Below are 13155 nucleotides of genomic sequence, written 5' to 3' on the forward strand. Positions count from 1 at the left end.
GGTTTTGTATTTAAAAAAATGTTCTAAAATCTTTTTGGTATAAGTTGTTTGATGTACAAGTAAACCATTAGGCATATGCTCAATTTGCAATCCAAGGCAATACTGCTCTCTTTATTTGTTCATATGATGTTATGATGATTGACATAAACAACTTACAATCACATATCCGGACATTGTTTTCTTAATAAGGACACATGTGCAAATAAGATTATTTGTCCCCTTTTCTTATCAAGTAATCACTTATTCGAGTATACCATATGCGATCCGACTGTTTTAACCTATATAAAGACCTTTGTAATTTAACTGAGCACATTTCTTTGTGTTTTGCATTTGATGCTTCTGATACCTTAATCCTTCAGGTATCTTCATATATATATCACTATAAAGTGATCCATAAAGATCAGCAGTAATAACATCCATTAGATGTATTTCTAAATTTTTAGAAATTGCCAGGCTGATTAAGTAATTTCATCCATAACAGGAGAATAAGTTTCCTCATAATCAATTCCTGGTCTTTGAGAGAAGTCTTGAGTTACAAGTATAGCTTTACCTTGTAACTTCATTTTTCTCATTTCCTTTTTGGGTAAAAATTCATTTTTGTCCCATACGTTTCACATCTTTAAAAGTGAAAATGATTTATCCAAAAACTTTTCTTTTTTGAGCAATTCTAATTCAGCTCGTATATAGTCATGTCTATTTTGACATTCAATAACAGATTTTGATTCCAGATCATCATCTTTATTCATGATGTCATTGTAACATTATTTGAAAAATTCTCATCAATATTTGTCATTTAGTTTCGGTTATATAATATTGCATATTTTATTGCAATTTCTGTATTTTCATCATCAATATCCTCTACAGAAGGATTATTAATTTGTGGTTCCTTTTTGAACACTTTCTTTTACCTCATTATCAGCTGATTTTCCTTTTCGATGATTTTTTATCTTTGGGACCAATTGGTCTTCCACGTTTCAGACGTGGCAAAGACTCATGATTGACATTATTGCCAGCTTTTAGAATTTCAATTCTAGCTGAAGCATTTACTGTTGGTATATATGATTTAGTCACTCCTTTTTGTATCTGTAAATGCATCGGGCAATCTATTCGCAAGTTCTTGCATATACATTATTATTATTATTTTTTTTTTATTTTTGTTTCGCATTCTTTTGTGCGAGTATCAAGATACCTTAATTGATGTTCACATCATGAAACATCATTTTATTTATTTTTCATTTCTCCCCCTAATCTAGGGAACAATTTTTCATTATAATGACAATCAGCAAAATGTGCTGTAAAAACATCACCCGTCATGGATTCAATATATCTTATGATTGAAGATGTTTCATATCCAGCATATATTTCCATCCTTCTTTTAGAAACCATTTGTTGTGGTGGTGCAATTAAAAATACACTGCACAACCAAATATTCTAAGATGGAAAATATTTGGCTCTCGACCAAAATTAAGTTGGTAATGGAGAATATTTATGACTTGCACTTGGTTTAATGCGAATTAATATCGCATCATGTAAATTTACATATCCCCATATAAATATTGAGAGTTTTGTACTCATTACCAATTATCTAGTTATTAGCTGCAAGCGTTTATCTATTGATTCAGCTAAACCAATTTTGTATATGCACATGAGTAACTGGATGTTCAACAACAATCCCTGTAGACATATAATAATCATTAAATACTTGAGATATTAACTCACCAGCATTATCAAGTCTCATCCTTTTAATGGTGTAATCAGAATAATGTGTTCTCAATTTAATAATTTATGCAAGAAACTTTGCAAATGCCATATTATGGCTTGATAACACACAAACATGAGACCATCCGCTAGATGCGTCTATTATAACCATGAAATATCAAAATGGTCCACATGATGGATGAATTGGTCCATATATATAACCTTGAATTCTTTCAAGAAACATTGGCGATTCTTTCTCAATATTCTTTTCATTAATCACCATATGTGATTTTCATTAATCACCATATGTGCTTTTCATTAATCACTATATGTGCTTTTTCATTAATCACCATATGCGCTTTTCATCATATATCCTTTTCACCATATGCGCTTTTAATCATACGCGCTGTGTTTTTCATCATATGCACTTTTCATCATATGCGCTTTTAATCATATGCGCTGCGCTTTTCATCATATGCGCTTTTCATCATATGCGCTTTTAATCATATATTCTTTTCACCATATGCGCTTTTAATCATATGCGTTGTGCTTTTCATCATATGTACTTTTCATCATATGCGCTGCGTGATGTCAAAACTAAGGGGTATAAAATACTATTAATTTTAGCAGGAAATACTATTAAATACGATACAATTTTACACAAGATATTTATTTATTTATAGAATGGATATACTTAAACCTTGTTACAACACTTATAGGCAGTGTACCTAATCGTACAGTAGTGTAGTTTTTAGTAAGTCCGGTTCGTTCCACAGGGAATCTTTTTAAACAAAGCTTAACGCTATATTAGTTTACTTTTATAAAAATACAAATATATATATATATATAAGTAATATTATTATTATAAATGGGGGGTTTTTACCGTTTAATGACCGGTTTGTCGATTTTAAAACTTTAGTCGCAGTTAAAACCAAATGTAAAATATTAAAAATAAATACAAGACTTAAATTAAAGCATAAAGTAAATAACGATAATGAAATTGCGAATAATAAAAGTGCGATAAAATAAACTTGCGATAATTAAAAAGTACGATAATTAAAAGTGCAATTAAATACAATAACAATAAAAATGCGATAATTAGAAGTGCAATTAAATATAAAATAAAGGAAATTAAATATGAAATAAAAGAATTACGCTTATTTAAACTTCCGTAATCATGATGTTTGACGTGTTGATTTTAGTTTTATGCCCATGGGTTAATTGTCCTTTGTCCTAGATTATTTAATATGTCCGTCTGGTTTTTGTCCATAACAGTCCATCAGTCATAAATATAAAGTGCGAGTGTCCTCGTCAAATTATCCTTATACACGAAGTTAAATATTCCAACTAATTGGGGACTTAAACTGTAACAAGATTTTAATACTTTGTTTAATAATTACACCAGGATGTCGACTGAGTGTAACCCAAGATTTTAATATTTTGTTATCAATTATACCAAGTGTCCTTGTACATAATTTCACCCCTGTTTTAATTATTCTAGTGGCTATTAATCCATTTCCATGTCCGGTTAAATGAACGATTATTCGTACATATAAATACCCCGCCCATCGTGTCCGATTGAGTGTATATGGTAATTTATAGGGACGCCCAATTGTAAATCTTTATATTAACATTAACAAACTATCATTTAGTTAAACAAATATAAAGCCCATTAATAGCCCATAGTCTAATTTCCACAAATGTCGTTCTTTTGTCCAAACCCCAATTATGATACAATGCCCAATTACCCAATTTTAGTAATTAGCCCAACATCATGATTACTTCGGATTAAATAAGCATAATAATAACTTAGCTACGAGACATTAATGTAAAAAGGTTGAACATAACTTACAATGATTAAAAATAGCGTAGCGTTACACGGACAGAATTTCGACTTACACCCTTACAATATTCGCTAACATACCCTTATTATTAGAATTATAATTAAAATTAAAATTAAAATATAAATTATAAATATAAATATATCGTATGAATGGAGAAAAGAGAAAGATAGATGGATTTGTGGTGCACCAAAGCTCGATTTTTATAGGCATGTGGGCTGGAACTGGGGCTCATGCGATCGCATGGATTTATGCCTTCAACTCCATGCGATCGCATGGCCAGCTGGGGAGGCTCATATTTGGTTGTTTTCTTCTGCCGACGGTTTTATAAATAATATAATATATTAAATAATTATAAGAATTATTTAAATATTATATTATATTTATGTGCATAGTTGACTTGTAATTTTTAGTCCGTTGCGTCGAGCGTTGAGAGTTGACTCCGGTCCCGGTTCCGGATTTTCGAACGTCCTTGCGTACAATTTTATATTTTGTACTTTGCGTTTTGAATCTTGTACTCTTGTAATTTCGAGACGTTTCTTATCAATAATTGGAACCTCTTTGATTGTCTTTTGTACTTTTGAGCTTTTTGGTCGTTTGCGTCTTCAATTCGTCGAATCTGTCTTTTGTCTTCACCTTTTATTATTTAAACGAATATCACTTGTAAATAGAACAATTGCAACTAAAAGCTTGTCTTTCTTGAGGAATAATGCTATGAAATATATGTTCGTTTTTAGCATTATCACTGCGCTTTTCATCATATGCACTTTTTATCATATGCGCTTTTAATCATATGGGCTGCGCTTTTCATCATATGCGCTTTTCGGTGCTACATAGATATTTCTCATTTCCGGTTATCATTGACTGATAATCATATCCATTATGATATATATCAGAGAAACTTAACAAATTTCTCTTTGATTTTGAGAAAACAAGGCATTGTTTATAAGAAAATTTGTACCATTTGGTAATATGAATTTTTGCCTTTTCCGTTCCTTATATCAAGTTTGCAAGACCTGATATAGTATTTATAATTCCTTCATTTGATTTAAATCAATAAAATATTTCTTAGATTTGATCATAGTGTGTATGTTACCACTATCTGCAATACATAGGTCTTTACCATTTAATTGATGTTGTATTTCAGCAGGATTCATACTAAAACTTTAAATAAGATAAGCAAATAATGAGTTATATTTCAGCAAGATAATCAAATTATATTACTTGCAAACAAGTTACAATCTGAAGTACATAAAAGATAACACTTAATAAACATATGCGTTATGGTCTAAAATCATTTATTTATGAGTGATACATAACAAGCTAGGCATCATAGAAAATTCAAACCATTCAAGTCTCAAGGTAGCTCAGGGTTTATTTAATCAAGATTTTTCAACAGATTCACTCTTGTTTTCTTTTCTTTTAGGACTTATTTGTAGAACTAAACAAGATGTTCATGTATTCAAGAAATACTAGAGTGATGATCCATGTTACCATATCATTAATAAGAATCTCTGGAATTCTTATAAGCGCGTCTACTAACATCTTCAATTTTATTTGTTCATAGATCACGATTGTTTCTGAATAATTAATATCATATCTATCTTTGAGCCTTTTCCACAATACACTTGAATCTTTAATCATATATGTATGATTAAGAAGTTTGGTTTAATTATAATATTTTTTTAAAATATACAAGTAGCTAGCTAGCTAGTAATTGTTGATTACTTGTTTATATTTTATATATAAAATAATCGTACGTTGATTGATTAAAGTTAGTACTGGGAGCTAGTGCTTTAATTAGTTTAATACTTTATTTGAGAAATGTTTATAAGAAGTTGTTATTCTATAAAATATATTTTAATCTAGTAGAAATCATTACTAGAAGCTTTTATAAACAAATCAACTTCAAGTAGTACTACTCATTGATATTAAGTGAGGCGTTGAAATTGAAAGTTAAATAGAAAACTCTGCGCAATATGCTTCTTACAAACTCACCTCTTTTACATAAAATGAACATTGTTATTTTCATTCAGGGTTTCTAAAATACCTATTGATTCGAGATGTTTTTCTACATTCATAACCCATGTTAAGTAGTAGTTCCCACTTGATTCTAAATGAGCAAATTTAAGCTTTTTCAAATTCGACATTTTCTATTATCAAAAAGATGAACAACATAAATCATAATCATAATCAACTTCTATTCATAGACTAATAATAAAATAAAATTAGAATCATTTTAAATTCATAAGTAACAAACAACAGAATAATGACATGAATACAAATGATAAAACCACAAGAGCATGATAGAATATAGGTTCACCCGGTGGTATATTAGTAACAATGATGATAGTTAGTATGACCAATACAATAGGAAAAATCATCCTTGTGTGAATCATCTTTACAAAAAAAAACTTTTGAGAGTGGTAATATGAGAAAATGAAGATTGATTTGTGAAAATGTGAAAACGGAGATGTTTATTTTATATTTGAAAAATATAATCGTTGTAACGTCGTCAGTTGACGTTAACAACCGTTATGTATATATGACTGTTGTAACGTCGTTAGTTGACGTTAACGACTGTTATGTAATAGTTGTATTAATAATAATTTTAATAAAAGAATTTTATTAGTACAAATACGATTACTATAAATACATTTAGTATAAATACGTTTAGTATAAATACGAAGATTAAGAGAATAAACATATTATTCATAAATAATAAATCTTAAGAATAAACATTAGTATGCATGAAATAAATAATGATTAATTGCATAAGTAATCATAAATGTTAGATAACATAAATATAAATGTTAGTGAAGTTAATAAGAGTTAGATTACAGAAATATAATTCAGGCGATATAACCGACCATATATAACTTAAATAACATAAATATAAATGTTAGTGAAGTTAATAAAAGTTAGATTAAAGAAATATAATTCAGGCGGTATAACCGACCATATATAACTTAAATAACATAAATATAAATGTTAGTGAAGTTAATAAAAGTTAGATTACAGAAATATAACTTTACTTATGATGATACTAATATTTACCTTACTAATAAATAATAGAAGATATCGTTAAAGAATTTCTTACCTTGATTAGTGACTTGTGCTTTTAGATAAACCTTGATTATACGGAGCACTTCGTGCTGATAACGTGTTATAATTCAGTAGGCTTATAACTACCTTTAGTGGTTTGACTGTGTTATAATTCAGTAGGCTTATAACTACCTTTAGTGGTTTGATTCTTGATTAAGAATACTAATAATGAAGTGTAAGAACAAAGATGATAATGGAGAGAAAGAAGGAAACACTGTGTAAGTGTGAGAAATGGTGCAAGTGTTTTAGCTTGCAATACATGTCTATTTATACAAAAACAAAGCTACCAAATATTGACTAAGAATTAGTACAAAATTGACTATCTACAAATAAATAATATTCTTATTATTATAACAATTAATTATTAAATTATTAATTTATTTTCATTTAAATTATAGCAAGTTGACGGACCAGTCAGCAGTCAGCAGTCAGCAGTCAGCAAACGACGTCGTAAGGCAACAAGGGATGCTATTGGCTGATAATTAGGGCTAACCCAACTTGCTTCATTGGTACATAAAACGTCAATTCCACCCCATCCCCATTCACATTTCATCGCCATTCCCGGAATTGAGGAGAAATCGGAGAGATTTTGAGTCAAATCAACCATTTCTCCGATCAATTCCCTGCAATGGCGTTTTCCGACAGCTCTCGTCAATCTCTAATCCCTAATTACCTCTACACTTCTTCTATTTCAACCAGTAGTTTCCTCATCAACAACAACACATCATCAAGCCCTAGCTTGTATCCTTCTACTTCACCTGCTAAACAGCAGGATAACTTCATGATTCCTGCTCCGAGCGAGCCGTTCGGTAAGATCGAGATGTATTCACCTCGATTTTATGCTGCTTGTACTGCTGGTGGTATCCTCAGCTGCGGGCTTACTCATATGAGCGTTACTCCACTAGATCTCGTGAAATGTAATATGCAGGTAATTTTTTTGCTTCGATCTGGTTGAATTTATGTTAATCTCGTTAGATTTAGATTCATTTCTTATGATACCGTGTCTTGATTATGTTATATGTTTGTGTATTTAATCATTATATGGTTAATCATACGGATCTATTGAGTTATAGTCTGTTTTGGTTGATTTGGTTGATTCAATTGTTAATTGTTATGCTTATGCTATAAGTGATGTCAGGCTATATTGATAGTGTTTATAGTTTGTGTACATGTACATATTTTGCATCTGATTTACTGAGTATGACCTTGATCTGACCTGTTTTGTTATAGTATTCTTCTGTAGCTGATACTTGATATTCACTTTTTGGTTAAGATGTAGATCTGTGCAATTGAAGCTGTTAATTAGTTATTTATTGTGCGTTTGATATGGAGATGTAAACTGAAATCTAAGTACCTAACTTTGTTTTTGGCCGAAAGTATGTGATAAGATGTTTACATAATAGTCACCATTGCTTTTATTATTGCCAAACCATTTCCTGGTTGGTTCTGTTTATACAAAATTGGTGAAGTATGATAAATAATGAACTTAAAGTTTTGAATTATATTATATAAGTTTTTAGTCACCACCTCTTTTAATAATTTTCTAAACCGTGTTACTGTTTGATCTGATCCTGGTCCTTAATGAATTAATGATTAATTAGGTAGAGTTTAGGTAACTTACAAATTCTTTAGTCATGTTATTAATCTCAAACATTTGTTTAATATTCAGATTGACCCTCTTAAATATAAGAGCATCTCGTCTGGTTTTGGAGTATTGCTGAAGGAGCAAGGTGTAAGGGGCTTTTTTAGGGGATGGGTTCCTACCCTACTTGGTTATAGTGCTCAGGGTGCCTGCAAGTTTGGCTTCTATGAATTCTTCAAGAAATATTACTCTGACATAGCTGGCCCAGAATATGCAGCCAAGTACAAGACTTTGATCTACCTTGCTGGTTCAGCATCTGCTGAGCTAATTGCCGATGTTGCACTGTGTCCCATGGAGGCAGTGAAGGTTCGTGTCCAGACACAGCCTGGTTTTGCTAGGGGTTTGGGAGATGGATTTCCAAAGTTTATCAAATCTGAAGGCGCACTTGGGTACACACACTGTTTTTTTTTAGTTTTTTATTTTATTTTTGGAACTATATCAAATTATTGGTGTTTAGGTGTTTTCTCATGGAGGTTTGTTGAATTTTGGTAGGTTGTACAAGGGATTGGTACCACTGTGGGGGCGCCAGATACCATGTAAGTTAAAGCATTGAATATGCATGATTATTCTGTGTGTGACATTTTACTGTGTCCAAGCTTTTATGATTTTCACTAGGCCATATGCATATATGGATTTTACATTTCATTGGTTTTTGTGACAATTTATATTGTTCATTACTTCATTGTTATACCATGTTCTCAATTGAAGAAACTTTTATATTTCTAATAAGTATTCTTTTCTATGAATAAATGGAAATATTGTCTTATCAAATGCTATTATCTGATGTCAATGAGAAGTTTTCAGTCAAAATAAGTCATTTATTTTCAACTGTTTTGGAGGATAAGAAGTCCAAAAAGTTAATTATCAACTTGTTAACTCTTTAAAATTCACAATAAGGCAGTTTATGACTTTATGTAAACATGCATTGGATTTAAACATGATATCAGAAAAATAACGTATATCTTTTATGTTGCAGAAACGGGGTGCATAAGCTTAAGTTTTGGCCACTTGTTGATTTAGCAGAAACTTAAATAAACTTTTAGAAGCATGACTATACATGCAATTTTAAGTCGGATCTGGTTGCAGAAGCTATGCAACACATAATAAACAAAAGATGTTTTATTAGCTGCTTGTTGTGCAAGTCTTAAAATATATGCATTGGTCTCACTTTGTTTTGATATACACAGATACTATGATGAAGTTTGCTTCATTTGAGACTATTGTGGAGAACTTATACAAGTATGCCATCCCCACACCAAAGAACGAGTGCAGCAAATCAATGCAACTCGGAGTTAGTTTTGCTGGAGGTTATGTTGCTGGTGTACTCTGCGCTATCGTATCTCATCCTGCTGACAACCTTGTCTCCTACCTCAACAATGCCAAGGGAGCAAGTGTTGGTGATGTAAGTGTTTTTATTTGGCAACTGTTTTATCTTCTTTATCGTATGATCAACGTTGCTATAACATTATATTGTTTGCTTCCCTCTTTTTTCAGGCCATTAAGAAGTTTGGAGTTTGGGGTCTGTTTACTAGAGGGCTTCCCCTACGTATTGTCATGATTGGAACCCTCACCGGAGCTCAATGGGGAATTTATGATGCATTCAAAGTGTTTGTTGGACTGTAAGTTCTTTACTTCATCTCATATATGTTCTTGCACAATATTTTGTCTCTGCTTGAGGTGTCAAGATGGGTGGGTTGGGTAACGCGTCGGACATGGATTTTTGGTAAAGCTTCGGCGGTTGACACAAAAACATTTCTTGCTTAAGAGCTTCAAATTTGGTTGAAATTCGGCTTGTGTCAACTATTATTGTTTGTATTATTTTATTCTGATAATAATATGATTTTCGAGTAAATGAGGTTTTATCAATTAAAGTTACAGTTCAAGTGACTTTTGACCTACTCATTCCGTCCCAATTTAATAGTCATACCTTTTGTGTTATATAATACTTGATGAAAGTTATATAAAATGAAAGTACATATAAAACTTAATTTAATCAAATATTATAAAACACAAAAAAAGTTATTTAAAGTCAAAGCATAACTTTTAATTTGGGACTGTGGGAGTATTTCATTTCAGATAATTTGTTTCTATTTTAGTTCAAGTTTTGACTCATTGAGAAATAGAACATAAGTTATTAGTATGTGTGATTCATAACCTATTTATACCATGTACAATCACTTGTAAATGGTCAACTATTACCTTGGCCTATTCCATTAGGTTTTGAGCTAAATCTTTGACTTTGTAATGTACAGGCCAACTACGGGTGGTGCTGCTCCAGTTGCTGAGATTGCAGAGGCATAGATGTTTGTTAGGCTACGGAGCCTGGGATGCTTCTTTTTTTAAACAAGTCAATAAAATATAGGCATACATTCATGGCCCCACAGTTAGTTTTGGAGAGTTGACTTTCTTTTGGTACACTAGAAATGCTTTGGAGTTTTAACTTGTATTATTTCTATGCTATTACTGAGTATTTTTTGGATATTGAGGAGGATTGTGTTGTCCTTCGCTTCATCAATGAAGCATTTTTTGTTATCATGAAAAGACAGGATATTGTTTCCCCCATTCTAAATAATGGGAAAAAAAGACTGATTATACTATTGGCCTGTGAAAGTATGCACTTATTTAAATTGTGTTATTTCGTATTTGTTACTTGCTGTCTACTGTCTGTGGCGTTAGTATTAATAAAGTGAATAATGCGGAGTTGAAATGTTGGTTTTTGGCACATGTGAGTTTTGGTTTGCTGGGCTACATGTGTATTTACTGATCGAAAAATGGATTCTTCGAGCTGATGTGTTGGTGTTGGATTGATGATTATTTGAGAAAGGTCTATTTTACTTTGACAATTGCTAATGGTGGCGTGGTTTTGTGAAATGCTAAACAAGTGGTGGCTGATGCTTGATGGTGGTAAAACTAAAGTAGCGCTTACATGTGGTGATTAGAAGTTGAATTGAAGATATTTGAATGTGTGACCATCAAGGTGGGTCATATAGAATTCATGACCTTTATACAATCAACACTGACAAGGGCACTTGTGCAGAGGATATCTTTGAAGCAAGGATTACGTGTCATAATCCCAATCCACATATTTTGACCCACATAAGATGAACCGCTTCACTGCTTTTTTGTTGCGAACGATAGAAAATTAAGTTTAAATGATCCAATGATCAATCGAGTTACATGTGACATATCCTACCTAATTGAACAATCGCATTGTAACAACCAAATTGAACTACTAACAAGTCAAACTACCAACAATGTACCAATACAAGTACAAACAAACATGATTGCTAACGCTGAAACAAAACAAGTGCAAACAAACACAAATCCTAATGACAACCAAACACCTACGTCATCTTGTACCACGGACCTAGAATTTCACTAGAGAATCTCCGCAATGCACATTGAAGGCGAACAACTAAAGATCCAATGAAACCGGAACCCGACCCTATTTTTTTTTTTTTTTTTTTTTTTTTTTTTTTTTTTTGAAAGGCAATGTTAGTGGTTAGCTCACGAAGTTAATTCACGAAAATCCCCCCCCCCCCCCCCCGAGACTCGAACCCTGGTCTCCTCGAACACCATGTTAACATGGTGACCAATGAGGCAAAGCCCCATTGGCCGGAACCCGACCCTATTACTTACCATAAGCAACAAGAAGGAATCACGCGCCACCACCACAACAAAATAACCAAGAGTGAAATAGCAATGAAAAAAATACGCCAAAAACAACCCAACAAAAACCAATTGAATACAACCTCCCACCGCAACGCTAAGACTCACAGCAGTGATGCATTAAATCTCGCTATAAATGATAAAAAAAAAAAAAAATGCATAACCAAACTAGATATATATTCAAAAATTTGACGCTTGCAAAGCTAAGATACCGAAGTCACATAATCAGTTTCACAATTCATAATTAATATCATTCTATGTTACCTTTTATACGTAGATGCAGATGTCAACTCATCTAATATCAAGATACTAAAGCACGTAACTAACGAGTACGCAAGCAAAAATTAACCAAAATCATCGACACATGCATATAAGCACATAAATCCAGCATGTACTGAAATCTTGTAGCATATCCAAAACAAAAATACCATGACTTTACACTTTTTAGTTCTTAAAACATTTTGCTGCAGGTAGCATAAAGTACATGCTATATACGCACTATGCAGTCTATCCTTAAAGATAAAATGCAACATCATCACGCCTGTACCTGTAAGAGATCCTCATCTGTTAAATTATCAAAGGTTATTTTCGGTTGTGTTACTGGGTAACTGGTCATGAAATTATCCCACGAGCTGAACGAGTTCAGAATCTCGCTAAAGTAGTAGTTACCAATACCCATAATTTCCTCCATATTAGGAAAGTTGTTATAGTTTTCAGGTGGATCAAATTCAACATCACTGGGCTCCACTTTGTCTGCAACTTTAAGCTCAGTTACTTCTTTGTTTGCACACCCTTCAACTTCAGCTTTTGCAGCTCGAACCACCTGATTGACAAGCGATAGCAGATTTTTGATTCAGTTAGCGAAAGTGAAAACATTTTTACATATTGAAGTTTTAGTATAAGATGCATACATAGCTACTGTTCACCATATCCATGTACAGCAGCATATAGTCACCCACTTGCAGTCTATGTTTCCTAGTGAACTCCCCTGCAAAATATAACCAGTTTACAAAACGTACGTGCTTTTTTTTTTCAGTTGGGTCTACACAAAAACACTCTTTTTCCCATTTTATAAATCAGATGAGCTGCGTATAGTAGAGTATGGAGTCGGATTACTCTCCCTTCGAGGGTAATCCGAACGGGAAAACCTTACAGCCTTTTTCAGACAATAAATATTCATATTTTATATCATATATAATT

General features: G+C 32.1%; 1 protein-coding gene across 1 annotated transcript; it reads left to right on the plus strand.

Moving 5' to 3' along the window:
- The first annotated feature begins 7167 nt into the window (after positions 1 to 7167).
- On the plus strand, positions 7168 to 10935 carry LOC139861658 (mitochondrial phosphate carrier protein 3, mitochondrial-like). The gene is made up of 6 exons (XM_071850117.1): positions 7168 to 7572; positions 8314 to 8675; positions 8779 to 8822; positions 9474 to 9688; positions 9781 to 9905; positions 10539 to 10935. The coding sequence occupies exons 1-6, from the start codon at positions 7273 to 7275 to the stop codon at positions 10585 to 10587; spliced, it is 1095 nt and encodes a 364-aa protein (XP_071706218.1). The 5' UTR covers positions 7168 to 7272; the 3' UTR covers positions 10588 to 10935.
- The last annotated feature ends 2220 nt before the right edge of the window (positions 10936 to 13155 follow it).

Source organism: Rutidosis leptorrhynchoides, chromosome 8 (genome assembly GCF_046630445.1).
Source record: "Rutidosis leptorrhynchoides isolate AG116_Rl617_1_P2 chromosome 8, CSIRO_AGI_Rlap_v1, whole genome shotgun sequence".
In the NCBI taxonomy this organism is placed as follows: domain Eukaryota; kingdom Viridiplantae; phylum Streptophyta; class Magnoliopsida; order Asterales; family Asteraceae; genus Rutidosis; species Rutidosis leptorrhynchoides.

Coding starts and splice junctions, on each gene's coding strand:
- LOC139861658 (XM_071850117.1), top strand. CDS start 7,273: ATGGCGTTTTCCGACAGCTCTCGTCAATCTCTAATCCCTAATTACCTC. Junction 7,573..8,313: donor TCGTGAAATGTAATATGCAG/GTAATTTTTTTG, acceptor TTTAATATTCAG/ATTGACCCTCTTAAATATAA. Junction 9,906..10,538: donor TTCAAAGTGTTTGTTGGACT/GTAAGTTCTTTA, acceptor TGTAATGTACAG/GCCAACTACGGGTGGTGCTG.